Below are 27955 nucleotides of genomic sequence, written 5' to 3'. Positions count from 1 at the left end.
GAAGGCCTCCTGGAGGAGGTGAGCTCTCAGCAGGGCCTTGAAGGGAGGAAGAGAGCTACTTCAGGGGCAGTATCACGCCATGGCAGCTTTCGGGGGTGGGGGAATAGGAGGGTACGGTAAGTCTCAGCTGGACCCTGTGATCCCCGAAGTTAGACTATCAGAGTTGGCAGGACTACACCTCTCGAGGATAATACCACTCCGGCCTTTTATATTCCCCGTTCAGGTTCTCTGCTTGGGAAGAGTCCACTGTCATCTGCCTGGAAAACTCCTGGAAGATGAATCTCTCTCATTTGAAAGGGAAAGCGGGCCTTTCTAGTAGAAAGTTGAGACCCCGTTTGAGGCAGCTCACAGTGGGATCTGAAGGCTAGGCATCTGACCCTAGGCTGGCATATCAAACGGGAGTTTCCTTATTCATCCTAATGAAGCTTTTTGCTTCAAAGCCTTAGCTGGGGCTATTTTAATGCAAATTGGGCCAGTAACTTCAACACAAATACTCTGCTTCCACCCACGAAATTTTTAAGGACAGCTTAAAATCAGAAACCCTTCCCACCCTGAGGTCCCCATCTCTGCCTACCCCCTTGGACTAAAACTGCCACCAAACGTTATGGGCGAAATGGTGGATGCAAGGATCAATCAATCAATCAATTGTATTTATTGAGCGCTTACTGTGGGCAGAGCACTGTACTGCTTGGGAAGTACAAGTTGGCAACATATAGAGACAGTCCCTACCCAACAGTGGGCTCACAGTCTAAAAGGGGGAGACAGAGAACAAAACCAAACATACTAATAAAATAAATAGAATAGATATGTGCAGGTAAAATAAATAAATAAATAGAGTAATAAATATGTACAAACATATATACATATATACAGGTGCTGTGGGGACAACTTTTCATTTTGAGAAAGAAAGTGACGGGGATTTTGTGGGAGGAGGAGATTGGGTAAAGAACAGGCTTCCAAGAGAAGGAGTGTGGTCTACTGGAAAGAACACGGGTTTGGGAGTCAGAGGAGCAGGGTTCTAATTTTGGCTCCGTCGCTCGTCTTCTGGGTGACCTTGGGCAAATCGCTTAACTTCTCTGTGCCTCTGTTACCTTATCTTTAAAATGGGGATTATGACTGCGAGCCCTATGTGGAACGGCGACTGTGTCCAATCTGATTATCTTGTGCCTGCACTTAGTGCAGAGTCCAGCCTATATTAGGCGTGGCTCAGAGGAAAGAGCACGGGCTTGGAGTCGGAGGTCATGGGTTCAAATTCCGGCTCTGTCGCTTGTCAGCTGTGTGACTTTGGGTAAGTCACTTAACTTCTCTGTGCCTCAGTCACCTCATCTGTGAAATGGGGATTAAGACTGTGAGCCCCAGGTGGGACAACCTGATCACCTTGTAACCTCCCCAGCGCTTAGAACAGTGCTTTGTACATAGTAAGTGCTTAACAAATGCCATTATAATTATTATTATACCATTTTTTTAAAAAAAATAGAGCCACAAAAGAGTGCTCAACCCAACAATGCGGTTCCTAGCTGGTCCATTCCCTGTGCAGATTGGGCACCAAACACTTTTATAATCCAAATGGCGGTGTTAAGTGCTTACTATGTATCAAGCACTGTGCTAAGCGCCGGGGTAGGTCAAAGATCATCAGAACAAGCAGTCTCTTTCCCACATGGGACTGACAAGAACAGTCCTTTGCACATAGTAAGTGCTTAATAAATGCCATCATTATTATTCTAAGGAATTACCATGGTATTTGTTAAGCATTTAGTCTGTGCCAAGCATTCTATAAGGTATTTTTATTTTCATTGTTGAGCCTCACCGTGCCACGGGAGTGACTTGGAAGCGGAGCTGGATTTACAGGGAACTGGGAGGAAACATAATGTCTCTAGAACAATTAGGGAAAGGGGTCAGGGTGGATTTCCGCCCATGGGGCATCTGAGTAAGGTCATCCAGTTAGGATGCAAAGCACACAACGCACGCATCCGGGATCTGGGTTTTTTGAGTGCCGTTGCTGGCCAGCTTGGTCCATCCCTTTCCTTGTTACCTCAACTTTGGACCCCCCTAGAAACCATTCCGGGTTGGAGGGAGTCATTCTGGCTAACAGGGAAACGGAAGGTCAACAGCACAGGTCTGCGGTTCTGACTCTCTAGACCGTAAGCTCCTGGAGGATAGGGAACGTGTCTACAACCTCTGTTGTATTGGACTCTCTCAAACATTTAGTTACAGTGCTCTCCCACACAGTATGCCCCCAACAGATACCACCGATTAACTGACACAGGAAAGCAGCGAGGCCTAATGGATACAGCACGGGTCTGGGAATCAGAAGGACCTGGGTTCTAATCCCGGCTCTGCCCCTTGTCTGCTGTGTGACCTTGGCCAAGTCATTTCAGTTTTCTGTGTCTCAGTTACCTCATCTGTAAAATGGGGATTAATACCGTGAGCCTCATCTGGGACGTGGATCAGGTCCAATCCGATTGGTTTGTTTCCACATCAGCACTTTGTACAGTTCTTGGAACATAGTAAGTCTTAACAAATACCATTCAAAAAACCCCAGTTCCCTCAGTTGTCTTGAAAAAGTCCACCGACTTGATCCGCTTTATGAAGTCTCCACGTCTTTTGAAGGCAACAAATTCCTGACCCACCTCTCTCAACCAACCAGTCAGGTCTTAGGAAGTCAGGTTTATTCCCTGCAGCCTTCAGCTACCCCTTACCCTCCCTTCCTCCATTTTCCTGGGCTCCAGCCCCAACCCACCAGGGACTTCAGGAACTTACCCTCCAAGGGAGACGGAAGATTTCACCGTGGTCCGCATGAGGGCCTGCTTGTAGTACATAATCTAAAAAGGATATAGACAGGAGGTATCATTCTTCTCTGCCCCACAGAGGATCCATCGATGGTATTTATTGAGTGCTTACTATGTGCTGAACACTGTACTAAGTGCTAGGGGGAGTCCAATGCAAAAGAATTAGCAGACACGTTCCCACTGTACAGGGATAAACATTGAACATTCCAGCGCATACCCAATGAGCATGTTGTCAAGAGGATGGGGTGTCGCTGTCCCAAACAACAGACCTGCTCCTAGATCGATATCGACACCCCAATTTCCCCAAAGGTGGGCCCACCTGCTCCCAGTGACCAACATCCGTATGACCTGTTGGGCTTCATGCCTATTTGCTGGACTCCTACCTCTTGCAAGCCCTTCGAAGTAATAAAAACAATAATTTTGGGGGGTATTTGTTAAGTGCTTACTATATGTCAAGCACTGTTCTTAGCGCTGGGGTAGATACAAGTTTCCCAGACCCTTTAGACTGGAAGCTCTTTGAGGGTAGGGCGTGTGTCTGTTGTATTGGACTCGCCCAAGTGCTTAGTACAGTGCTCTGCACACAGTAAGCACTCAATAAATACAATTGCCTGACTGACCCACAGTCTAAGTAGGAAGGAGTATAGGTTGTGAAATCCCCTATAAAGAGGAAGAAACTGAGGCCCAGAGACTTGCCCAAGATCACCCAGAGCTGGGATTAGAACCCAGGTCCTCTGACTCTGAGGCCCATTCTCTTTCCATTACACCACACACTTCCACCACAGTATTTTTTGCGGTATTGTAATTGTGGGGTTCCTTTATACTGTAAGCTCTTTGTAGGCAGGGAATGTGCCTACCAACTCTGTTGAAATGTACCCTCCCAAGTGCTTAGTACAGTGCTCTTCATACTGTCAGATTTCAGTAAACACCATTCATCAATTATTTGTTAAGCACTTACAATGTGCCAAGCCCCGTGGTAGCTAAAGATGATCAAGTTTGACATAACCCCTGTCTTACAGGGGGTTGGCACAGTCTAAGTAAGAGGTATTTTGTTTTTAAATGTTGCATCCCTCCTGATATACCTGTCTTTAATTCCTTTCCCACTTAAACTCCTAGATTGTAAACTTCCCGAGGGGCAAGGTCCACGTCTAATTCCCTCCTATGTATGCTCTTCCAATGCTTAGTACAGTGCTCGGCATACAATATGCACTTAATACTATTTCTGAGTACTATTACATTATTGAATCCCCATTTTATGGAGGAGAAAATGGAGTGGTTGAGAGGTGAAATGACCTGTCCAAGTTCACACAGGAGGCAAGTGGCAGAGTGGACCTGGGATTAGAACCCAGGTCCTCAGACTCCCAGGGCTGTGCCCTTACAATGAGGCCACCCTGCTTTTTCGAAAAGAAGCAATAAAAACACTTGGCCCTGTACCACTAGGCTCTTGAAAAATTCATATCTGAGCCATGACACCCAAGTTCTAATCCCATTTCTGGCCCCGGCCTGCGGGATGCCTTTGGGCAAGTCAGTTAACCTCTCTGGGTCCCGGTTTCCTTATCTTTAAAATGGGGATAAAACACCTGCTCTCCTTCCCTCTTAGACTGTGAGCCCCAAGTGGGACGGAGTCTGTGTTAGATTTCATTCATTCAATCGTATTTATCTGCTTCTATTAGATCTGCTTCTACTGTATCTATTCCAGCATTTAGCAAAGGTATAATAATAATAATAATAATGGCATTTATTAAGCGCTTACTATTTGCAAAGCACTGTTCTAAGCGCTGGGGAGGTTACAAGGTGGTCAGGTTGTCCCACCTGGGGCTCACAGTCTTCATCCCCATTTTACAGATGAGGTAACTGAGGCACAGAGAAGTTAAGTGATTTGCCCAAAGTCACACAGCTGACACCTGGCGGAGCTGGGATTTGAACCCATGACCTCTGACTCCAAAGCTCATGCTCTTTCCACTGAGCCAGGGTTTAACACATATCATAATTTTTTAAATCTTTTAGTTACTCTTGGGTTAAAAAATCAAAGGGCAGATGGTAGAGGAAAACAGGTTCCCAAAATAAGTGTTCCCATTGGGTCCCTCTGGTAAACACGGAATAGATCATTCCAGATCTCAGAATGTAAGTCAGCCGCGTATTTTGGCAGAGCAGGGAACATCTCAGTAATGAGACCATGCGTTACCAGTGGATTGACCAACACCGAACATTCAAGCACATACCCAAGGGCAGAACATATCATCGGGCAAATTCCACATATGTACAATTTACGAGAAGCCGTTGCCCTAATTACCTCTTTTCTAAGAAAGCTGATGGTTTTTTTCTGAAAAACAAAGAAAAACAATTAAATCATCATAATCATTTCCATCCCAGAATCCATCTGAAAGGAATGAAATCCAGTATGTCCAGTTTTCCTTTTCTTTCAATTTAAAATAAATACAGTCAAGAGTAAGGAGTGAGGAGTTTTCATCTAGTCCTAATGAACTAACCTCCCCTCCCCGCCGGATGCCCTTCTGGTAGCACTTAGGTTCACATATGTAAAATTGTTTGCTTCCCTCTGCTTGTAATTTATTTTAGCATCTGTCTCCTCCGCTAGACTGTAGGTTTCTTGGGGGCAGGGATCGTGTTTACCTTCTCTGTTGTGCTCTCCCAAGAGCTTATAATAATAATAATTGGGGTATCTGTTGAGCGCTTACCCTCTGCCAAGCACTGTACTAAGCACTGGGGTATGTACAAGTTAATCAGGTTGGATAAAGTCCAAGCCCACTGTTGGGTAGGGACTGTCTCTATATGTTGCCAACTTGTACTTCCCAAGCGCTTAGTACAGTGCTCTGCACACAGTAAGCGCTCAATAAATACGATTGATTGATTGAGTCAGGAGACCTGGATTATAATCCTGGCTCCGTCACTGGCCTGCTACGTGGCCTCGGGCAAGTCACTTCACTTCTCTGAACCTCATTTTCTTCATCTGTAAAATAGGGATTAATTACCTGTTCTCCCTCCTTAAGCTGTGAGTCCCATGTGGGACAGGGACTGTGTCTGAACAGAGTATCTTGTATTTACCCTAGCCTTTAGTACAGTGCTTGGCACACACAGTAAGTACTTAATACTTACTATTATTATTAGCTTCACCTTCCAGGATAGGCCCGGTCTCGGCTGATCTGGGACGCAGAACAGAGCAGAGATGGGCCAGTGTTCACTTGAAACCTCCTTCAACTGCTCCCTGGTTCTGCCCATTGTCCTGACTGGCAAACAGGGGCTGGGGGCTAGGTGGTCTCCCACATCCCCTTCCCATTCTATAACACTTTGATGCCCCTGGGCTTCTATTGCTTTCTCCCATCCACCTCCACAGGGACAGACATCTGTTTCCACCCATTTAACTGAGGGGCTGGCCTAAGCACCACAATCACAGAGCACTGGTACCATTTGCTTTTCTAAAACCCCAGTCTTCTCCAACCAAGCCATTTCCCATATAATGAGAGTTCATTTCCTCCTTGAAGAGGGGCCCAGGGACAAAAATAAGAAACCCGCTCTTCCTCTCAACCCTCCCGCTCGGCAGAATACAAAGATGATTCTTCTGGGTTCAGCGGGGAAACGGAAGACATAAGGTAAAGGAAAGCTGCCGTCCCGACGTTCAGTAAAGCCCGATCAAACTGAAACTTTCTCTAAAGGACAGCAAACGCCCCTGCTGATCTTCAGTTCCTTGAGCAGCTGTTGCCCGGCTGCTGTGGGCAGAGGGACGGGGAGCGCCAGGCCTCAAAGCTACAGCTGGATCCCAGCTTGCATGAAAATTACGACGCTTTCTTCTTCTAGCGCACGGCAGGGCAGGGTCAGAATGAGATGCCTCACCACACAAAGGAGAGAGAGAGAGGGAAAAAAAGCCTGGTGGAAATGAGAGAGAGGGAGAGAAGAAAAATGAGAATGAAAAATCATATCACCAATACCAAAACTCACTCAATGCAAACCAAATCTCTATTTACTGCGAACTGGCTGGGGATGGTTAGAGTTTTTTGGTGGAAGTAATGGAATCCGGCAGGGATTTCTTGAATGTGGTTGAACTAGAGGCCAGCCTTGCAAATACCCACTCATCTGAGGCAAGTAACTGTTTAAAGAAAAGAAAACTGGTGTTCATTGTACTAGCTACTGTGCTTCTCGGCGGAAGGACCTGCTGGGAAAGACGTCTGACTTTCATGACGTGACTTCTTTTCAGGGCTTTGGGGACCCATACTAATCTAGAAAATTAAATTCACTCAGTTCTCCCAAAACACTTTTACTTCACATTTTGCCTCCTGCTCAAGCCTGTTGTACTTAGGTCCGTATCTTTATACTCTATTGCTTTACCTCCTACCTATAATTTAGTTTAGTGTCGGTTTTCCATCTAGACTGCAAGCTCCTTGAGGGGAGGGATCAAGTCTACTAACTATTGGACTCTTCCAAGTGTTTAGTACAGTGCTGTGCATATAAACTTTACCCTCCTAGAGGGTAGGAATAATTTCTACCCATTTTATTGTAGTCTCCCAGGTGGTCAATATAGCGCTTTCTCCTCCTCCTCCCTGCTCTTGGCTCTCTTTTGGCAGCTTGGCCATGTAGAAAGAACACAGTCCTGGAAGTCAGAAGACTTGTATTCTAATCCCAGCTCAACAACTTGCCTGCTGTGTGACTTTGGGCAAATCACTTCCCTTCTCTGTGCCTCATTTTTCTTATCTGTAAAATGGGGATTCAAATTCTGTTCTCCCTCTTAGTTGATTTGTGCCCCCTGTGGGACAGCTACTGTGTCCAACCTGATTATCCGTATCTATCCCAGTGCTGAGTCTAGTGTTTTGCACCTAATAAACACAGAGAAGCAGCAGGGCTTATTGGAAAGAGCAGGGGCTTGGGAGTCAGAGGTCTAATACCGGCGTTGCTAATTCCGGCTCTGCCACTTGTCAGCTATGTGACTTGGGGAAATCACTTAACTTCTCTGTGCCTCAGTTGCCTCATCTGTAAAATGGGGATTAAGACTGTGAGCCCCACGTGGGACAACCTCATTACCTTGAATCAACCCCAGTGCTTAGAACAGTGCTTGGCATATAGTATGCGCTTAACAAATACCATCATCATCATCAACAAATGCCAGAATTGTTATTACAAATGTTTTAAAGACACCTAGAATCACAATCTTAGGTAGTGCAAGGGAGTAATATGACAGTGTACCGTTTGGGGATCACTGATGCAGATAGAAGAGGCAGGCAGCAGTAAACAAAAGAGGGGTTATTCTATTAAAGTGGTGACTTTGTGAAGATCGGGATACCAAGAAGCAGTCTTGAAAACAGAATCATGATCCTGAAGTAACAAAATCAGAATTTATAGGAAGGAACTCTCTTAACCTGCCCGCAATGGGGCATAGATTGCAAGCTCCTTGAGGGCAGGGAGCCTTTCTACCAAATCTATTGTACTCTTCCCAGCGCTTAGAATAGTGCGGGGTTTGAAGCAAATCAATCAACCGTATTTATTGAGCGCTTACTGTGTGCAGTAAGAATATTGATAGAATAGTAAATGCTCAGCAAATACCTACCTTTGTTTGATTGAGTGAAGGATTTTAGGGTTTTATAGTTGAAAAGGGAAAAAAATGAGTTTGTGGGGTGGGGGAAAGGTGCTTGTTCTATTTGACATTTGATACTCTGACCATCAGTCAGGCCTCTCATGCTGTGGCTGAGGCGGACACCAAATTTACAATCCTGACCAGTTAGAAGACTAATTAATGGTCACAGGATTAGCTTACTGAATTTTCAGATTTCTAAGGAGTTCCTAAATATGAGATGAGATGAGATGAGAGCCGTTCACTGTGATTCCCATTCCCCAGGAATTTCAGAGCTTTCATTTAGTTGTCCGTGAAAAAACCCAAACTACCAACTCGGATAAGGATTTTACTCCATGATTCCGTTTCCATGGAGACCAGTCCACAGATCCCCAGCAATGATCTGTGCCCGACAGTGGTGACGTTGAAAAGCCGGGATGGAAATGTCACGTTGACAGGTTAGATGGTGAGCTGCATCAAAGGAAAGCGGTAGGATCTCTGGTCCCTCAGAAGGCCAAACATCCTTTTACCAAGTCAAGCCTCCACCAGGGTCCAACATGGAAGGGAGGAATTTTACAGTCTTCCAGTCAGCCAGTCAATCATATTATCAGGTCCTTCCGATTCCCAGGCCTGTGCTCTATCCACTAGGCCATGCTGCTTCTCTCCTGAGTGAGTGCAATAGAACAGATTTGGTTGGCACTTTCCCTGCCCACAGGGAGCTTAAGGTCCAGAGTGCGAGACAGACAATAAAATAAATTGAGTCTACGTACATAAGTGCTGTGGGGCTGAGGGTGGGGTGAATATCAAGGGCTTAAAGGGTACTTATCTAAGTGAAAGGGTGATGCAGAAGGGATCAATCATATTTATTGAGCATTTACTGTGTGCAGAGCACTGGACTAAGTGCTTGAGAGAGTATAATACAACAATATAACAGACACATTCCCTGTCTACATGGAGCTTACAGTCTAGAGGGGGAGACAGACATTGATATAAATAAAGTACATATGACACCTAGGATTAGAACCCAGGTCCTTCTGACTCTCGGTCCATGCTCTATTCACTAGACCAGGCTTCTTATGAGGTGAACAGGCTGATAGCTCTTTTATTTATAAGTTTCTTCCTTCCTGGAACAAAGTGGCAGGCTCTAGGTTGGTAATGAAGGGAGAAAGAGGTTGTCTTGAATTATGGATACGGACATAAGTGCTCTGGGGCTGGAGAGGGGTGGTGAAAAAAGGGAGCAAATCAGGGCAAAGCACAAGACAGTGGGAGAGAAGGAAATGAGGACATAGGGAAGGCCTCTTGGAGGAGATGTGCCTTCAATAAGGCTTTGAAAGTGGGCAAACTGTCTCAGATATGAAGAGGAAGTATGTTCTAGGCCAGAGTCAGGACATGGGTGAGAGGTCGGCAGTGAGATAGACGAGATAGAAGTACAGTGAGTAGATTTCCATTTCTTAGTCCTTGATCACAGTTATTTGGCTGTGTTAAATTCTGCATTCTGATTGTGCCTCTTAGGGTCCTGATGTCATAAAGTGTTGTCTCTCCATCCCTCTGACTCCCAACCCGCTACTTCGAATCAGAGGAGAGACAGCCGGGAGCGGGCCAAACTGAGCCCTGCCCAAAATCCACTTCCCCTGACTTGTCATTTATTTTAGTGTCTGTCTTCCCTGCTGGATTGGAAGCTCCTTGAAGTCAGAGAACTTGTCTACTAACTCTGGTGAACGCACTCATATACTTAGTACTGTGCCCAGAGTAAGCAGTCAAGATATATCATTGATTGATACACCAATACTGAACTGAACCCTAATACGAGATCCCACCGAGACCAAGCTGAACCTTGGCTACCCAGCTCCTTTCTTACCTGGTTTACCTTAACTTCGTTTGGATTGGTCACCCTGTCCAGGCCATAGTCAAGGACGTTGTCTGCTCCCGGCTAGGAGAAAAAAGAACAGAATCAAAGCCCAGCCGTTAGAATTCCGCCACTGACCCCTTACTCACTTCCCCCCCTAGTCTGCAACTCTGCCCCAGCCCCAAAACTTCATATCCAACAGTCCACCACTCTTCCCACTTGTAAAACCCTGCTAAAATCACATCGCTTGCAGAAGACTTTCCCCTCCACTTCCCCTATTCCTTCTCCCTTCTCTCCTCTCCTACTACAACCCAGCCCTCACACCTTGCTCCTCTAATGCCAACCTATTCCCTGTACCTCAAACTCATCTATCTCACTGCTGACCTCTCTCCTACCTCAGCCTCTGGCCTGGAACACCCTCAAATCCGGGAGGATTACTCTCTCCCCACCTTCTAAGCCTTATTGAAGGCTCATCTCCTCCATATGGCCTTCCCTGACTAAGCCCTCATTTTCTCACTCCCACTCCCTTCTGTGTTGCTCTGATTTGCTCCCTTTATTCACCCTCCCACCCTCAGCACTTTGTACATATCCATAATTTACTTAGATTAATTTCTTTTTCCTTTTCTAGACTGTAAGCTTGTTGTAGGCAGGAAATATGTTAGTTAAATTATTATATTGTACTCTCCCAAGCACTTAATACTGTGTTCTGCACACAGTAAGTGCTCAATAAACATGTTTTGGTTGATCAATCATTCATTCATTCATTGTCGTATTTATTGAGCACTTACTGTGTGCAGAGCACTGTACTAAGCGCTTGGGAAGTACAAGTACAATCCCTTCTGCATCACCCTTTCACTTGGATAGGTACCCTTAAAACACTTGTTATTCACCCCACCTTCAGCCCCAAAGCACTTAGGTACATCTATATAATTTATTTTAATATCTATTTCACCCTGTAGATGTAAACCCCTTGTGGGCAGGGAAAGTGTCTACCAAATGTGTTCTATTGCACTCTCCCTAGATAGAGGCAATATGGCCTAGTGGATAGAGCATGGGCCTGGGAGTAAGAAAGATCTGGGTTCTAAACCCAGTTCTGCCATTTGTCTGCTGTGTGACCTCGGGAAAGTCGCTTAACTTCTCTGGGCCTCAGTTATCTGCAAAATGGGGATTAAGACTGTGAGCCGCATGTGGGATGTGGACTGTGTCCCCTCCCCTCCCCACTGGAGACTAAAACCTCCAGCATGGAGAGTGCTTCAGATTGGCTACTCAAGAGAGGCAGAGTGGGACCAGACTGGAAGTCAGAAGACCTGGGTTCTAGTCCCTGCTCTGCCACTTGCTTGCTGGTCACCGTGGGCAAGTCAAAAAGTTCTCAGTTTCGTCATCTATAAAATGGGGGGAAATGTCAGTTTTTTCTTTCCTGTTAGACTGTGAGCACTGTAAGGGTCAGGAAACTGCTTATTTTGCATCCACCTCCACACTTACATTTACAAAGTGCTTCATCATCATCATCAATGGTATTTACTGAGCCTTGACTATGTGCAAAGCACTGTACTAAGCACTTGGGAGAGTACAATACAACCCAGTTGGCAGAAACGTTTGCTGCCCAAAACAACCATAAAACTTAATGGTGCTCTGCACACGGAAAGAGCTCAATAAATATCATCCCCCTAGACTGCATGCTCCTTGTGGGCAGGGAACGTGTCTGACTGCTATATTGTACTCTCCCAAGCACTTGACACAGTGTTTGTTGTGGGTGTGGAATGTGTCTGCCAACTTGGTTGTACTGTACTCTCCCAAGTGCTTAGTTCAGTGCTCTGCACATAGTAAATGCTCAGTAAATACCATTGATGATGATGATGCTCTGCACACAGTAAATAAATAAAAAATAACCAATAAATAATAATAATCGTGATATAATAGGTAATAACTAAATAAATATGATCGATTGGAATTAAAAAAAATACTTACAGGACATCGGTGAACCAGCCAGTAAGCTTTCTCTTGACAATCCAGGGAATTCCTATCTGCTTTTTTCCTTTCCTTTTCCATCCTGCAAAGCCAAAAACTTATTTTGATTTAGCCAGAGGCAAACTTCCTTTCCTATTCTGTAGGTAATGGTATGTTTACAAGCACTCTTGCCTGGGAGAGAATTCATCATTAACCCCATGAAGATGGGAGGTCTTTTCCTACTGAAAGCAAGGGCTTAGTGCAGTGCTCTGGATATAGTAAGTGCTCAATAAATATGATCGATTGATTAATTCACTGATTGAAAGGAGTTTAGGTCTGGCTTTAAGAAGTTCTGCAAAGAAAGAGATGATGATCCTTCCTCTCCCCCTCGTCCCCCTCTCCATCCCCCACATTTTACCTCCTTCCCTTCCCCACAGCACCTGTATATATGTATATATATTTGTACATATTTATTACTCTATTTATTTATTTTACTTGTACATATCTATTCTATGTATTTTATTTTGTTAGTATGTTTGGTTTTGTTCTCTGTCTCCCCCTTTTAGACTGTGAGCCCACTGTTGGGTAGGGACTGTCTCTATATGTTGCCAATTTGTACTTCCCAAGCGCTTAGTACAGTGCTCTGCACACAGTAAGCGCTCAATAAATACGATTGATGATGATGATGATGAACCCATGCATATCCCTACAAGATTCTAGCATCTCAACCCATGCAGTGTGGACTAATGGATAGAACATGGGCCTAAGAGTCAGAAGGGCCTGGGTTCTAATCTCGACTCTGCCACTTGTCTGCTGTGGGACCTTGGGCAAGTCATCTCTCTGTGCCTGTTACCTCATCTGTAAAATGGGGATTAAGACTGTGGACCCCATGTGAGACAGGGACTATGATCAAGCTGATTAGCTTGTCTCTACCCCAGTGCTTAGCACATAGTAAATTTTTAACAAATACCATTAAACAAAAAACTCACCCGCTTGCGCTCACAAGCCTTCGAAACTGATGTCCGCAGGCGAGGACATGAGAAGACAGGTTGGACAAGTGGAAAGAGCATGGGACTGGGAATTAGAAGACCTGGGTTCTAATCCCAACCTCGCCACTGACCTGTTGTGTGATCTTGAACAAGTCATCTCAACCTCCCTGAACTTGATAAGAAAAATCAGGATAAGAATGTGTGCCCCTCCATTGTATCACATGGATGGTGTGGGGGTAAAATGCTTTGAAAAAATACCAGGTCTCTAAAAATGCAAGGTTTTATGAATCAACCCAACGGTACCGTCTACTGAGTATGAGAGCACTGTAATGAGCACCTGAGAGAGGACGGTAGTGGGTGGATACAAATGAAGCATATGGACCATTGCCGGGGGTAATCAATATCAGGGAGTGAGAGAGAGTCAGAGAACCTGGCTCATATCAAGACCGAGGTCTAGTGATAAAGAGACAGACAGACCTGGGAGAATTCTTCTGCCGGCTGCCTGTCTGCAGTGCTCTATGATGGTAATAATTATGATTGTGGTATTTGTGAAGTGCCTTCCATGTGCCAGGTGCTATAGTAAGCTCTGGGGAGATACAAGGTGATTGGGTTGGATATAGTTCCTGTCCCACATGGGGCTCACAGTTTTAATCCCAAATGAGGTAACTGAGGCACAGAGAAGTGAAGTGACTTGCCCAAATTCCCATAGAAGGCTAATGGTGGAGCTGGGTAGAAGCCAGGTCCTTCTGACTCCCAAGCGCAGGCTCTATCCATTAGGCCACCCTGCTTCCCTATCACACTGTATCATTCCCTAAAGGCCTGAGGGCTTTTCTAAGCCTCTTTTGATTCTAAAATTCATTTCCCCCCTCTATCCAACAGCTGCAGTGGACCAGGCTGAGCTCTTCCAGAAAAATCTGAGAGAATGAAACCGTATCTCTTCAGATATCACCAACTCCTGCATTTCCGATTACTCGCACCCCATTACCAACATAACATGACGCACTTGGCTTACACTTGCAAATGGTTGTTTTGTGTTTTTTTTTTTACAAGCGGAGGCCTGTGGCTACCGTGTAATCTGAAAAGCTGAGTCGGTGGATTTGTTTTCTAACTGCTGTTTGATGAGGCAAACAGTGCCAACCAAACTGCCAACCTTCCTTGGATTTTTAGAAAAGTCAGTAAAATCATTGCTGGCTGGAATGGACACTGCTTAGTCAAGCAAGTCACAGTGCCCATAGTTCTTGTTGCTACTGCACGGGGAAGGTTATAGGAGAAGCAGCGTTTCCTAGTGGAAAGAGCAGGGGCCTGGGAGCCGGAGGAACTGGGTTCTAATCCTGCCTCCGCTACTTTTCTTTTGTGTGACTTTGGGCAAGTCGGATCTATCCAAGTGCTTAGCACAGAGTTAACTAAGCCCCACAGTTATCATCATTATTCTGATGATAGTGATAATGATAATACCTCCGAGCCTGTGCCCCTCCTCACATTGCCCCTGCCATGTAAACTTGGTGCCTGGCATGGGTTATTAGCTGGGGAGAGGAAGGAAAATAGTTGTGGCAAAGAGGGCTGGTGTTTCTTCACTCACCTGTACTGCTCCTTGGCCTGCATGATGACAAAATCCCATTTGTGGTTAATTTTTTTATTCAATAAGTTGTAGTTTTCCTAGAACAAGAAGAATTTGAGAAGTTTTAAGCCTCAGAGCCCCCCTGCCTCAAAGGCTTCTCCATATGGCCTCCACCCAGGGCTAGACCAGCAACACAGATGAGCAGCCACATGGCAATAATAATAATGTATTTATTAAGTGCTTACCAGTGTAAGCTTATCTGTGCTAAGGGCTAGGGTAGGTTCAAGGTAAGGTCATTTTATATGTTTTCAAAAATTAGAATGATAACAAAAAAATATTCAAAAATAGACCCCTTATTCCTGCAACCTCCCCCATCCCACCCATCAGGCCCACTAGCTTCTAGAACAGGGGTTTAGCAGAGTTACGGTTGAAGGTTGAATGCGTCAATTAAGTTGGGACCCCAGCCAATGCGATAAAATTCAGCCATCATAAATCATCAATGGGCAATAAATAAAACATAGCTTTCTAAATTCTCCCACGACAGGCCATCTAGAAGCTGATTTCAACAACATGTTAAAGCACATTTCTTCCATTTGAACATATTATTATTAATGCATTTAGGTCACGCATTCAGGAGACTGATTAAAAAATACTCCAGGGATGAACGTTCAACCACATTTAAGAACACACACGCTAAAAGCAACAGACTTCTTACCTTTTCATATTCTTCCAAAATCCCTTTCTTCTTGATATTTCTCTTGGCCAGATAGATGGCTGGAAAGAAACAAAGAATTTGGATGGCAGAAGTCAAAAGTGAGCTATTTCGTGGGAGGGAGAAAACAAAGAATAGAGAGAGTGACAGTGACTTTGGTGGAGCAGAACACTCAGAAAGGAATACCCACCAACTCCTTTCTCATTAATGTTCTTAGATTCTCAAGCGTGTGTTAATTATCTGCTCCCAATTTTTACAACCTTCAAGTTTTTTCCCATGCCTTTCTTTCCCCTCTTAGATCATGAGCGCAGTGTGGTACAGGGACTGTGTCTGATCTCATCATCTTGTACCTACTCCAAAATTTTTTTTTACAGTTTTTTTTTTAAATGGCATTTGTTAAGTACTCACTATGTGCAAGTGCTGGAGTCAGGATTAGAACCCAGGTCCTTCTGGCTCCCAGGCCTGTACTCCCTCCACTATGCCTCACTTCTTTTCTATGTGTCCCATAGTAAAGCGCTTAACAAATATCACAGCCCTTACTAATTTTCCCAGTGCTTAATACTCAGTAGGCACTGACTACATACCACGATCAATCGGCAAGGGGAGAGCGCTTACCATAGTCTGTGTCCTCAGCTGGCCACTCCTGAGTAGGCCAGAAATAGGGTGTCTATAAAAGGAATCAGAGAAACCACACATGGTTATCTAGTAGACATAGCCTCGTCAAAAAACACCCCAAATTACCGGCCTATGCTCACTTCCTCCCATCCCCAGCAACTGCTCATTTCTGCTGCTGCTTTTGATCGGAGGAAATGAATCCTGCCCTACAAAGAGCAGGCCTCGGGGTGTCCTGCGGAGCCTGCCAGACAAGCAGCTCACCTGAAACCGGTAGAGGCTGTGGTCCGGTTTGAGAGTGAGATTCTTCGGGTCCTGCAGAGGGTAAATGTATCCGTACTTGACGATGAAATTCCCCACATTCTGGGCCTCTGAGGAGAAGCGGATCAGAGCAATCCATCAGTAATCTTTACTGAGCTCTTACTGTGTGCACAGTCCTCTAGGCTGTAAGCTCCTTGTGGTCAGGGAATGTGTCTGTTTGTTGTTATAGTTTACTCTTCCAAGCACTGAGCACCGTGCTGTGCAGTCATGTATTGAGCACTTACTGTGTGCACAGCACTGTACTAAGCATTTGTAAGCACTAAGTACTAAGCTGTGCTGAGAGCTTGGAAGAGTACAACACAACAGAGTTGGTATGCATGTTCCCTGCCCATAAGATGTTTCCAGTTAAGAGGGAGAGAGGGAATGAAAGAAAGAGGAAAGAAAGGAAAAAGATCAAGATGATTTATCACTTTCTCTCACCCTCCTTTGGCCCCAAGTGGCCTAACAGACCTCTGAGTAATCAGAGATTACTGCCACCTTTCCCACTCCCATGTCTTCCGTGGGCTCTTCTCCCAACCTGCCTTGACTGAGCAAGGTGGGAAGTATCCAGACAGTGGCTGGCACTAACTCTGCCGACTTAAGAACACTGGGAAGTCTCTGGCCATGAGTGCTGTGAATGTGGGGCAGCCGGGCCAGTTCCCTTAGGACCCTGAAATGGCTCCTAGAACCCGAAGTTTCTCGACTTCTTAGTAGGCTCTTTGTCATCCTCATTGCTTTGTCTTTTGGCATTTATTCCCCCCTTTCATGCCCGCCAGCTTCCCAGGCCCCTTTTTGGACTGAGCCTCCAAGAGTACTATTTATCCTTTATTGTATTCTTAGCCAGTACTTAGTACAGTGCATGGCATTCATTAAATACCACTGAATGAATGAACTGGTCCCACATAGGAGGAGATATGATTACATTGTAAAGAGGTCTGACTATGCCAGGGGTTGCGGGGAGCGGTTCACATTTCTAGAAGACCGCTCCCTCTTCCTGTCACTGAGGATCCCCGCTCCTGGCATGCTCCCACACATCAATCAATCAATCAATTGTATTTATTGAGTGCATACTGTGTGCAGAGCACTGTATTAAGCACTTAGCTATAAGCTACACATGTTCGTACTCTTCCACCACCATCTTCCCTCTCAGCACTGAGGGTCTCCACTCTCGGCATGCTCCCGCCCGCTCTTGTACTCCTCCATCGCCACTGAGACATCGAGTCTATTTTGTCTATCTGTGTTGTTTTTTAATGTTTCATCACTTCCGATTTGTCTGTCCCTGCTCTCTCCTCCTAAACTTTTAGATTGTGAGCTCCAGGGGGTAAAAGGGACCGTGTTTGATTTCCAACTGGGTATTTTCTCCCAGCACTTACTATAGTGCTCTGCACATAGCAAGCATTTAATAAATGCTATTACTACTACTTAAATGAGAGTCTCATTCCCTACAATCTCCATAGCATTTCAAAGTAAACACATGCGAGAGAAAGAGGAGATTGTCAGTGTCCTGTCACTCCTATTTTCCTCAGAGTGGATGACTGTTTGTCTACTGAAGTTGTGGGAGAGGCCCATGGGGACCCCAAGATTTCTCAGCAGGATCTTTCAGTTCCCCTACTCCTGCCCCAACTGCACCTCGACGACTCTTCCTTCCTCTCCATCATCACTTTCATCTTTCTCCAGCAGGATGGAAACCAGAACCTTCCTGATTCTGGCCTCGCAGGCACCGAGGTCAGAACACCTGCCAAAGCAGGGGTCTCCACTTGGGACCTGAGAATCTGAAGATCCCAAGTCATCCCCACCTTCGCTGAGGATCCGAAGCCGTTGGATGATCCACTGTAAGATGTCGCTCCCTAGGAGACAGAGAATTAAGGTCAGAAAGCCAGGTTGATCCTTGGGAGGAGAGAAGAGATCAATTCTGGGTCCAGGACAGCCCCACCCCAGTCCTCTGTACAGAACCTAATAACGGCAAGAACAAGTGAGAAATGCAATCTACTAGAACAATTCTAATTTTACAATGAGCGGATCTCAAAATGCCCACGCTCATGCTTTGGGAGTTCTGCATGGGAAATCTTTGAAGAGTTGCTTGCTGCCAGGATTCCCATCTCCCGCTCTAATAGTGCTCCATGAGGAAACTGCCTCCCATGTTTACCATGTGAGGAAGCAGCTTTTCCCCCTCCCTCCCTTCTTCTCTGTCCCCAAGAGACAGCACTCAACTCCATATGCCCAAACCAGTAGAAGATACGAAAGAGAAGCCAATTAAATGGCTCTTGAAACCTTTCAGACACCAACCGCTCCCTGAAAATAAGCTAAAACAGCAGCAGCAGTATCAAAAGCATTTCATCTTCCTTTTTTATGGTGTTTAGGCACTTACTGTAGCTCTCTTCCTCCCTTCAAGACCCTACTGAGAGCTCACCTCCTCCAGGAGGCCTTCCCAGACTGAGCCCCCTCCTTCTTCTCCCCCTCGTCCCACTCTCCATCCCCCCATCTTACCTCCTTCCCTTCCCCACAGCACCTGTATATATGTATATATGTTTGTACATATTTATTACTCTATTTATTTTACTTGTACATATCTATTCTATTTATTTTATTTTGTTAATATGTTTGGTTTTGTTCTCTTTCTCCCCCTTCTAGACTGTGAGCCCACTGTTGTGTAGGCACTGTCTCTATATGTTGCCAACTTGTACTTCCCAAGCGCTTAGTACAGTGCTCTGCACACAGTAAGCGCTCAATAAATATGATTGATTAATTGATTGATTACCTGTACTAAGCACTGGGGTGGATGCAAGCAAATCGTGTTGGACACAGTCCCCGTCCCGCATAGGACTCACAGTCTCAGTCCCCATTTTACAGATGAGGTACCTGAGGGACCGAGAAGTGAAGTGGCTTGGTTAAGGTCACACGGCAGACGAGTGAAGGAGCTGGAATTAGAACCCATGACCTTCTGACTATTAGGCCCAGGCTCTATCAGCTACACCAAGCCACTTGCCAAGTGGCCATTGTGTGTTCTGCTCAGACTCCATTCTTCCAGGTGACTCAACCGTTTCAGAGACAGCATCATACCTTGAGATACTCTATTAAGACAATCACATGTGGGTCAGAGGCACCAGTCCAAATAACAGGAGGTCATTGAATATGTATATTCAATTCCTGTATATATGTTTGTACATATTTATTACTCTATTTATTTTACTTGTACATATCTATTCTATTTATTTTATTTTGTTAGTATGTTTGGTTTTGTTCTCTGTCTCCCCCTTTTAGCCTCCTCCAGGAGGCCTTCCCAGACTGAGCCCCTTCCTTCCTCTCCCCCTCGTCCCCCTCTCCATCCCCCTCATCTTACCTCCTTCCCTTCCCCACAGCACCTGTATATATGTATATATGTTTGTACATATTTTTTTTTACTCTATTTATTTATTTTATTTGTACATATCTATTCTATTTATTTTATTTTGTTAGTATGTTTGGTTTTGTTCTCTGTCTCCCCCTTTTAGACTGTGAGCCCACTGTTGGGTAGGGACTGTCTCTATATGTTGCCAATTTGTACTTCCCAAGCGCTTAGTACAGTGCTCTGCACATAGTAAGCGCTCAATAAATACGATTGATGATGATGATGATGATGTGAGCCCACTGCTGAGTAGGGACTGTCTCTATATGTTGCCAACTTGTACTTCCCAAGCGCTTAGTACAGTGCTCTGCACACAGTAAGCGCTCAATAAACACGATTGATTGATTGATTGATTGATTGATTGATTGAAGATATACCACTGAACTTGTCTTTCACCCTCTTGCCTCTAGAAATCATCAGTCTTCTCTTGTTGGACAGATGTTAGTTACCAGGAACGGCTTGACCTAGTGAAGGAGCCCAGGACTGGGAGTCAAAGGACCTGGGTTCTAATCCTGGCTCTGTCAGTTGCCTGCTGGGTGTCTTTGGGTAAGTCACTTAACTTCTCTGGGCCTCAGTTTCCTCATCTCTAATGTTGGGTTTCAATCCCTGTTCTCCCCTAATTATAATGGGAGCCCCATGTGGGACACGGATTGTCTGATCTGAATAACGTATCTATTCTAGTGCTTAAAACAGTGCTTGACATATAGTAAGCACCTAATAAATCCAACAATAATAATAATAATGATAAGAATAATACCTCTTTGACATATTGTGAACTGTCACCAGTGGTCTCAGGACCCATCATTGAAAACACAGCCCAAGGAGCCCAGAATCAATTTATCAATGGTATTTATTGGGTGCTTACTGTGTGCGGAGCACTGTACTAAGCACTTGGGAGAGTACAGTATAACAGAGTTGATACACATTCCCTGACCACAATGAACTTACAGTCTAGCTCTTACAGTCTAGCTATCCTCAGTTTTTATGATTAGAAATTCATTCAGACATGCATCTAACGAATCAGTGATATTTAATGAGTACTTACTGTGTGTGAAGCACTTTACAAAGCACTTGGGAGAGTCTGATCAGTTACTCTGTTGATCAGTAGTTTCCTGTTAGAGTGGAAGCATCTTGTGGCCAGGCCATATGTCCCTTTTTTTTTTTTGTCCTACTCAAGAACTTAGTACCCTATATTGCACACAAACAGGATTTATTGAAGGTTTAGTATTTAGAGCTTACATGAGAAGCAGCATGGCCCAGAGGAAAGAGCACAGGCTGGGAGTCAGAAGACCTGGCTTCTAATCCTAGCTCCACCATTTACCTGCTGCTTGCCCTTGGGAAAGTCACTTCACTTCTCTGTGCCTCAGTTGCCTCATCTGCAAAATGGGGATTCAATGCCTTTTCTCCCTCCTACTTATACTAAGAGCCCCATATGGGACCTGATTATCTTTACCCCAGCACTTAGAACGGTGCTTGACATATAGTAAGCACTCAACAAATACCACAGTTAGAGAACTATACTAAGCCCTGGGGAGAGTGCACCAGAGTTAGTAGAGCTGAACTCTGCCCTCAGGGAGCTTCCAGTCTAACGTGAGATCCATGATGGTGTCTGAAAGGTTTTTTTTGTTTTGTTTTTACCTGTCATTGCATGGGGAATGCTGGTGATCATCAGCCTCTGTGCATGCATTTTGACTCCCGTTTCTGGATTCTGCATCTCTTTCAGCAAGACTTCAATCTGCATGACAGAACAGAGAGGAGTTAAATGTCTACAGGTATCTATTTTTTAAAAATGGTATTTGTTGAGCACTTACTGTTTGCCAGGAACTGTACTGTCTCGGGTAGATACAAGCTCATCTGGTTGGACACAGTCCCTGTCCCACTTGGGGCTCACAGTTTAATCCCCGTTTTACATCTGAGGAAACTGAGGCCCAGAGAAGTCAAGTGATTTGCCCAAAGTCTTCAGCAGACAAGTGGCGGAGCCGGGATTAGAACCCACATCCTTCTGACTTCCAGGCTGGTACTCTTTCCACTAGGCCACAGGGACTATGTGACAGGGACTGTATCTCAACCTGATTAGCTGGTACCGACCCCAGCCCTTAGTACGGTGCCTGGCACATAGTAAGAGCTTAACAGATACTACAATTATTATTATTATTATTCAGGGGTGAATTTAATTAATGACTGAGGCATCTTCCCTTTGAAGGAGGGGGAATATGACAAAGAGAGGCTGCTCACAGGTGCTCCTGATCCCATATTCCTCTGGGTTCAACATCCCTCCCACCTGCACAGATAACCCTCAGTCCCAAAACAAATGGAGGGAGGTCAATCAATCAATTAGTGGTATTTACTGAGTGTTACTGTGTGCAGAGCACTGTACTAAGCACTTGGGATATAACTGGAACTCTGGATTTCGCAGAATGGCCTACTTGGAAAAGCAAGGGCCTGGAAATCAGGAGACCAGGGTTCTAATGGTGGCTCAGACACCTGTCAGGGCCAGTCACTTAACTTCTCTGTGCCTCGCTCTTTGATTCTGTAAAATGGGGATTCAACACCCGGTCGCTCTTTCCCTCAACTGTGAAACTCCTGTAAGACAGGGACTGTGCCTGATCTGATGGTATTGTATCTACCACAGTGCTTAGCACGGTGTTTAGTGCTTAAATAGCACAGTTGTTGTGTTCTTTAGTTGTCTGTCGCAGCCGCATATGGCTCCCTGATGATGATGATGATTGTGGTATTTGTTAAATGCTTACTATGTGCCAGGCACTGTACTAAGCACCGGGCTGGATACAAGCAAATAGGGTTGGACACGTTCCCTGTCCCATGTGGGGCTCACAGTCTCAATCCCCATTTTACCAAAGAGGTAACTGAGGTGCAGAGAAGTGAAGTGACTAGAGAAGCAGCGTGGCTCAGTGGAAAGAGCACGGGCTTTGGAGTCAGAGGTCATGGGTTCAAATCCTGTCTCCGCCAACTGTCAGCTGTGTGACTTTGGGCAAGTCACTTAACTTCTCTGTGTGCCTCAGTTACCTCATCTGTAAAATGGGGATTAAGACTGTGAGCGCCCCCCGTGGGACAACCTGATCGCCTTGTAACCTCCCCAGTGCTTAGAACAGTGCTTTGCACATAGTAAGCGCTTAATAAATGCCGTCATTATTATTATTATTACTTGCCCAAAGTCACAGCAGATAAGTTGCGGAGCCAGGATTAGAACCCATGATCTCTGACTCCCAAGCCTGAGCTCTAGCCGCTACGCCACGCTGCTTCTCCCTGACACGGAAACAGATCCTGTCGGCTCGGCATCCGCTCCCAGTGGGTGCGGATTTAGATCCGTGGGCTGTGTTTGCATCGGGGGCCTCCTCAGTTGACGGGGTGTTTGGCAGCAGAAACTGTTCATTTTGTTCCGTTCCTTGGCTCGGCTTTCAAGGCAGGAAGGCTGTGCCGTGCAGCGGTGGGGAGAGGAGACCCCCTTATAACAGCTCCCAGGGCGGAAGACTTCCCTGACCACAGGGAGCCTACAGTCTAGAAGGGGAAGTGGACATGTTTTACTATAAATAAATAAATTGCGGATATGTACATAAGTGCGTAGGACTGAGGATGGGGTGAATATCAAATTCATTCATTAATTCAATTGTCTTTATTGAGCGCTTATTGTGTGCAGAGCCACTGTATTAATGTAACCAGTCGGTAGCATTTGTTGAGCGCTTACTCTGTGCAGAGCACTGTACTCATCATTTGGGAGAGCACAACAGCGTTAGTAAACACAATCCCTGCCCTCAAGGAGCTTCCCAGTTCCTTAAAGATTTCCTCTTTTCTTGATCCTTCCATCTTCTGAGACTTACCTCCTCCAGGAGGCCTTCCCAGACTGAGCCCCTTCCTTCCTCTCCCCCTCGTCCCCCTCTCCCTCCCCCATCTTACCTCCTTCCCTTCCCCACAGCACCTGTATATATGTATATATGTTTGTACATATTTATCACTCTATTTTACTTGTACATATCTATTCTATTTATTTTATTTTGTTAGTATGTTTGGTTTTGTTCTCTGTCTCCCCCTTTTAGACTGTGAGCCCACTGTTGGGTAGGGACTGTCTTTATATGTTGCCAATTTGTACTACCCAAGCACTTAGTACAGTGCTCTGCACATAGTAAACGCCCAATAAATACGATTGATGACTTACCTCAGAGTCCTCTCTAAATTCCCCAAATTCCCTACAGGCCAAGACCCAGCCCCCGAGGAAAGATCTGACCATTCCTGAGTACAATTGAATCTCATTTTTCCGGCAAATCGTTTCTCTGGAAAGCAGTCTCCATGGTCACCGCTTTCATTCCCCGTTTCCCTGTTTCGGGTGACTTCATCCGTTAGAGCCCAGACCTCTTGGGCTGAGGAGAGGGGTTCATTTTGAGGAACATAGGTCCCAGTTTCCCAGAAAAAGGTCTGCACACACTCTAGAAGGGGATTTCATTCCATCGTATTTTATGAAAGCAGAATGGCCTTATCATCATCAATCGTATTTATTGAGCGCTTACTGTGTGCAGAGCACTGTACTAAGCGCTTGTGGATACAGCACGGGCCTGGGAGTTAGAAGGAGCTGGGTTGTAATCCTGACTCTGCCACTTGTCTGCTGTGTGGGCTTGGGGACTTCACTTCACGTCTCTGTGCCTCAGTTACCTCATCGGAAAATGGGGATTAATCGATCAATCAATCGTATTTATTGAGCGCTTACTGTGTGCCGAGCACTGTACTAAGCGCTTGCGAAGTACAAGTTAAGACTGTGAGCCCCCTGTGGGACAGGGACTGTGTCCAACCTAATTCACTTGTATCTACCCCAGCACATAAAACACAAAGTAAGCGCTTTACAAATACCATTATTATTATTATTATTTTTCCCAATTGCTTAGCACAGTGGACTTCACTCAACCCTTCCACTTGATAGGCCCCTGCTCTATTCCAGAGTCTCAGTCAACCAGTGGTGTTCATTGAGTGCTTACAGTGTGCAGAGCACTGTACTAAGCTCTTGAGCACTGTACTTGGCTCCCAACCAGAATTACTCTAACGGGATAAATAAGGCTCATGTCCTGCCTCTCCCCCTGTCCCCTTCAGCAACCAGAACGGGGACAGCTGCCCTATCCCCATCCAGGCAGGGAGAGAAGAGAGGGTAGTTGCCTGGAGCCTGTCAGAGGAGTTGTCTGTGTCTAGGGGTTGGCTCCAGTTGCTCTGCAGAGGGGATCCTTGGAGGGGTTCTTCCTGTAAGCCCCTCCATCACCACCGTCCAGGAGCCGGGAAAGCCCAGATTTAAAGTAGCAAGGACAAGAAGATAGACCACCGGCCTAATCCCAGTTCTGCCACTTATCTGCCGTGTTGGGCAAGTCACAACTTCTCCGCGCCACAGTAACCTTACCTGTAAAATGGGGATTAAAATTGGGAGCCCTTTGTGGGACAGGGACTGTGTCCAACCTGATTACCTTTCTATCTATTCCAGCACTTAGTACAGTGCCTGATACATAGTATGTATTTAACAAATTCTACAAAAATTATTATTGTGGGTCCCGCTCTGAATAATAATAATAATTGAGGTATTTTTAAGTACTTACTATATCTCAGGGATTGTACTAAGTGCTAGAGTAGATATAATATATTCGGGTTAGACACAGTCCAAAATGGGTTTACAGTCTAAGTAGGAAGGAGAACAGGTATTTCATCCCCATTTTACAGATGAGGAAACTGGGGCACAGAGAAGTGAAATGACTTGTCCATGGTCACACAGCAGGTAACTTGGGACTTGGGGTAACTTGGGGTAACCGTCCTCTGGCTCCCAGGCCCAAGGTCTTTCCACTGGGCCACGCTGCTTATTGCACTTGGATCTTTGAGAATTGGATATTTGCCCCTCCCTCAGCCTCACCACACTTATGTACCCATGTATAAATTATGTATTATATGTGTACACACAACATATATTTGTTATGGTATTTGTTATGTGCTTTCTATGAAGAGGATGATGATGGTATTTGTTAAGCGCTTACTATGTGCCAAGCACTGTTCCAAGCGCTGGGGTAGATACAAGGTAATTGGGTTGTCCCACGTGGGGCTCTCAGTCTTAATCCCATTTTACAGAAGAGGTAACTGAGGCCCAGAGAAGTGAAGTGACTTGCCCAAGGTCACACAGCTGACAAGTGGCGGAGCCAGGATTAGAACCCACTACCTCTGACTCCCAAACCCGCGCTCTTTCCACTAAGCCAAGCAGCTTCATGCCAAACATTATTCGATGCACTGGGAAAGATGACAAGTTAAATTTAATGCCGTCTCTGTCCCACATGGGGCTCACAGTCTAAGCAGGAGGGTGAACAGGTCCCCATTTCACAGATGAGGAAACTGAAGCCCAGTGAAGTGTGCCTAAGGTCACAAAGCAGGCAAGTGGCAGAGCTGGGATTAGAACCCATGTCCTCTGATTTCCCAGTTCTGTCTCTTTCCACTAGGCCATGCTGCTTATTTACAGCAATGTTTGTCTCCCTTTATTGACTGTAAGCTCTTTGTGGGCAGGAAACGTGTTTACCAACTCTGTAGTACTGTACTCTCCCAAGTGTTTATTCAATCAGTCGTGTTTATTGAACGCTTACTGTGTGCAGAGCACCATACTAAGCGCGTGGGAGAATACAACACTTTACTTACCCACAACGATCTTACAGTCTAGAGGGTGAGACAGACAGTGTTCTGCACACAGTAAGTGCTCGGTAACTGCCACTGATGATAATGATTTTGATGTGCCAAATTGACCCATTCTTCGGTGGATCCAACTCCCTCCTTTTTCTGTGGGCAGTGCCCACGTTTCTCCCAGATTATCTGTGGGTAGATTATCTCACCATAGGCCTTTCTGAGGAAGAGTGATGCCCCCATAACCCCAAAGTAGGTGGCCTTGTTCATCAAAGAGAATTCAAGTAATTCAATTCAGCGGGATAAACTAGGGAAGGCCTGGGGGAGGAGGGGGGACAGGAGGATGCCTGGATTAATGTCTAATCCTTACAAAATCTTTGCAAGCACAGATTTCCTCGCACCGCAAAGTGAAATATAGCGTGAAACAAGACACGTTACCCGTGAAGAGCCATACCATGCTCCCCACCTGCAGAGAGAAGTTCACCGATGAAAAACACACCGAGAAGCACAAAGAAATGAGCAAGGTACGGACAGGTTGCTTGGTCTACAAAATACACTCTCTGCAGTAAGAATAGGTACTGACCGTATCCATCTGCATATGGATTCCGAGGGTAATTAGGGAATGTAACACTTTAGCATGTTCTGGGGTAAAGAAACTTTCCAATAGAACACTTCGGTCAGGGAATGGCAAGATCTGGAGCCCATGCAATGATCCTGCTGATCTTTTTACCAGCAAACAAGTAAACACAAAACCCCGCTCCTCTCTGCCAGCCTCGCGTTCCCACGTAACAGGTTGTTTGGCTAGCTAGACCGCCACAGCCGAGATCGGCCGTGTCACCTCCTCGCCTCTGATCCTTCGGGATCAGCAGGCAGCCGGAAAATCCAAACGGTTTTCTAAGAGACTCATCTTCCCACCGAAGATGGGGACCGAGAGGGGGACATCTACGCCCCGAGATCCGGCCTGCTCCCTCACACCCCACGTGTCCCAAGTCCGGCCACAGGGTTTCTGCGGGTTTTCGGCCCGAGGGAAGAGTTGCTCAAAGACAGGCCAGGTCCCCTCTTTCCCACTTCTGACCCAGCCAGGGGACGGGTTGGGACTGTTACCTTTTTGAGGAATGCCATCCTTGGTCTGTACTGTTGGCCTTGATGTCTGATTGTCATCGTAGATACTAAGTATTCAAAATACTTAGATACTTAGACACTAAGGATTCAAAATCACGAAGAGGAAGGAGAAACGAAAAAGCAAAGCTAAAAAGCCAGGATGGTGGCAAAAAATCAGCAAGGTGATGAGGAGATTGGGAGAAGATGCTGCTGGCCGCAGATGAGGCTTTGTTGCTGGGGCTGGTGATGATGTTTAGTTAGTGCTGCTTTGTGGTTGTTGCTCCTGCTGCTTTGTTGCTGCTGCTGCTGCTGTTGTTCTTTCCTCATTCTCTCCGGGCTGGAGCCTTGAAAAATGCAGCTGTGCAACCAGAATCCCGCCCAATCCGCAAGTGGCTCGGGGGGGAGTTTATTAAGAGGAGCTGCACGTCTGGCGTCCCGCCACCAGGGGGAGGCAACACACCCGGCCTAATTCCAATGGGGATTTGCCAGGAGATAATGGGAAGATAAGGAAGTAGGAGGA

At 45.7% G+C, this 27955-nt stretch overlaps 1 protein-coding gene across 1 annotated transcript in view; it reads right to left on the bottom strand.

Moving 5' to 3' along the window:
* RGS9 (regulator of G protein signaling 9) overlaps nucleotides 1-27707 on the bottom strand; it is a 58856-nt gene extending 31149 nt beyond the window's left edge. Inside the window, exons 1-11 of the mRNA XM_038757228.1 lie at nucleotides 27439-27707; nucleotides 21331-21427; nucleotides 18104-18154; nucleotides 16272-16378; nucleotides 16011-16062; nucleotides 15399-15457; nucleotides 14705-14781; nucleotides 12158-12239; nucleotides 10211-10273; nucleotides 5080-5109; nucleotides 2761-2822 (exon numbers count right to left, since the gene is read on the bottom strand). Coding sequence (XP_038613156.1) covers nucleotides 2761-2822; nucleotides 5080-5109; nucleotides 10211-10273; nucleotides 12158-12239; nucleotides 14705-14781; nucleotides 15399-15457; nucleotides 16011-16062; nucleotides 16272-16378; nucleotides 18104-18154; nucleotides 21331-21427; nucleotides 27439-27495 — 737 coding nt within the window. The 5' untranslated portion in view covers nucleotides 27496-27707. The remainder of the gene's footprint in view (nucleotides 1-2760; nucleotides 2823-5079; nucleotides 5110-10210; nucleotides 10274-12157; nucleotides 12240-14704; nucleotides 14782-15398; nucleotides 15458-16010; nucleotides 16063-16271; nucleotides 16379-18103; nucleotides 18155-21330; nucleotides 21428-27438) is intronic.
* Nucleotides 27708-27955: the final 248 nt, after the last annotated feature.

This window comes from Tachyglossus aculeatus, chromosome 15, assembly GCF_015852505.1.
Source record: "Tachyglossus aculeatus isolate mTacAcu1 chromosome 15, mTacAcu1.pri, whole genome shotgun sequence".
Classification (NCBI taxonomy): Eukaryota; Metazoa; Chordata; class Mammalia; order Monotremata; family Tachyglossidae; genus Tachyglossus; species Tachyglossus aculeatus.
Note: the sequence above shows the minus strand (reverse complement) of the source record. Positions and strands in the feature narration are given on the sequence as shown.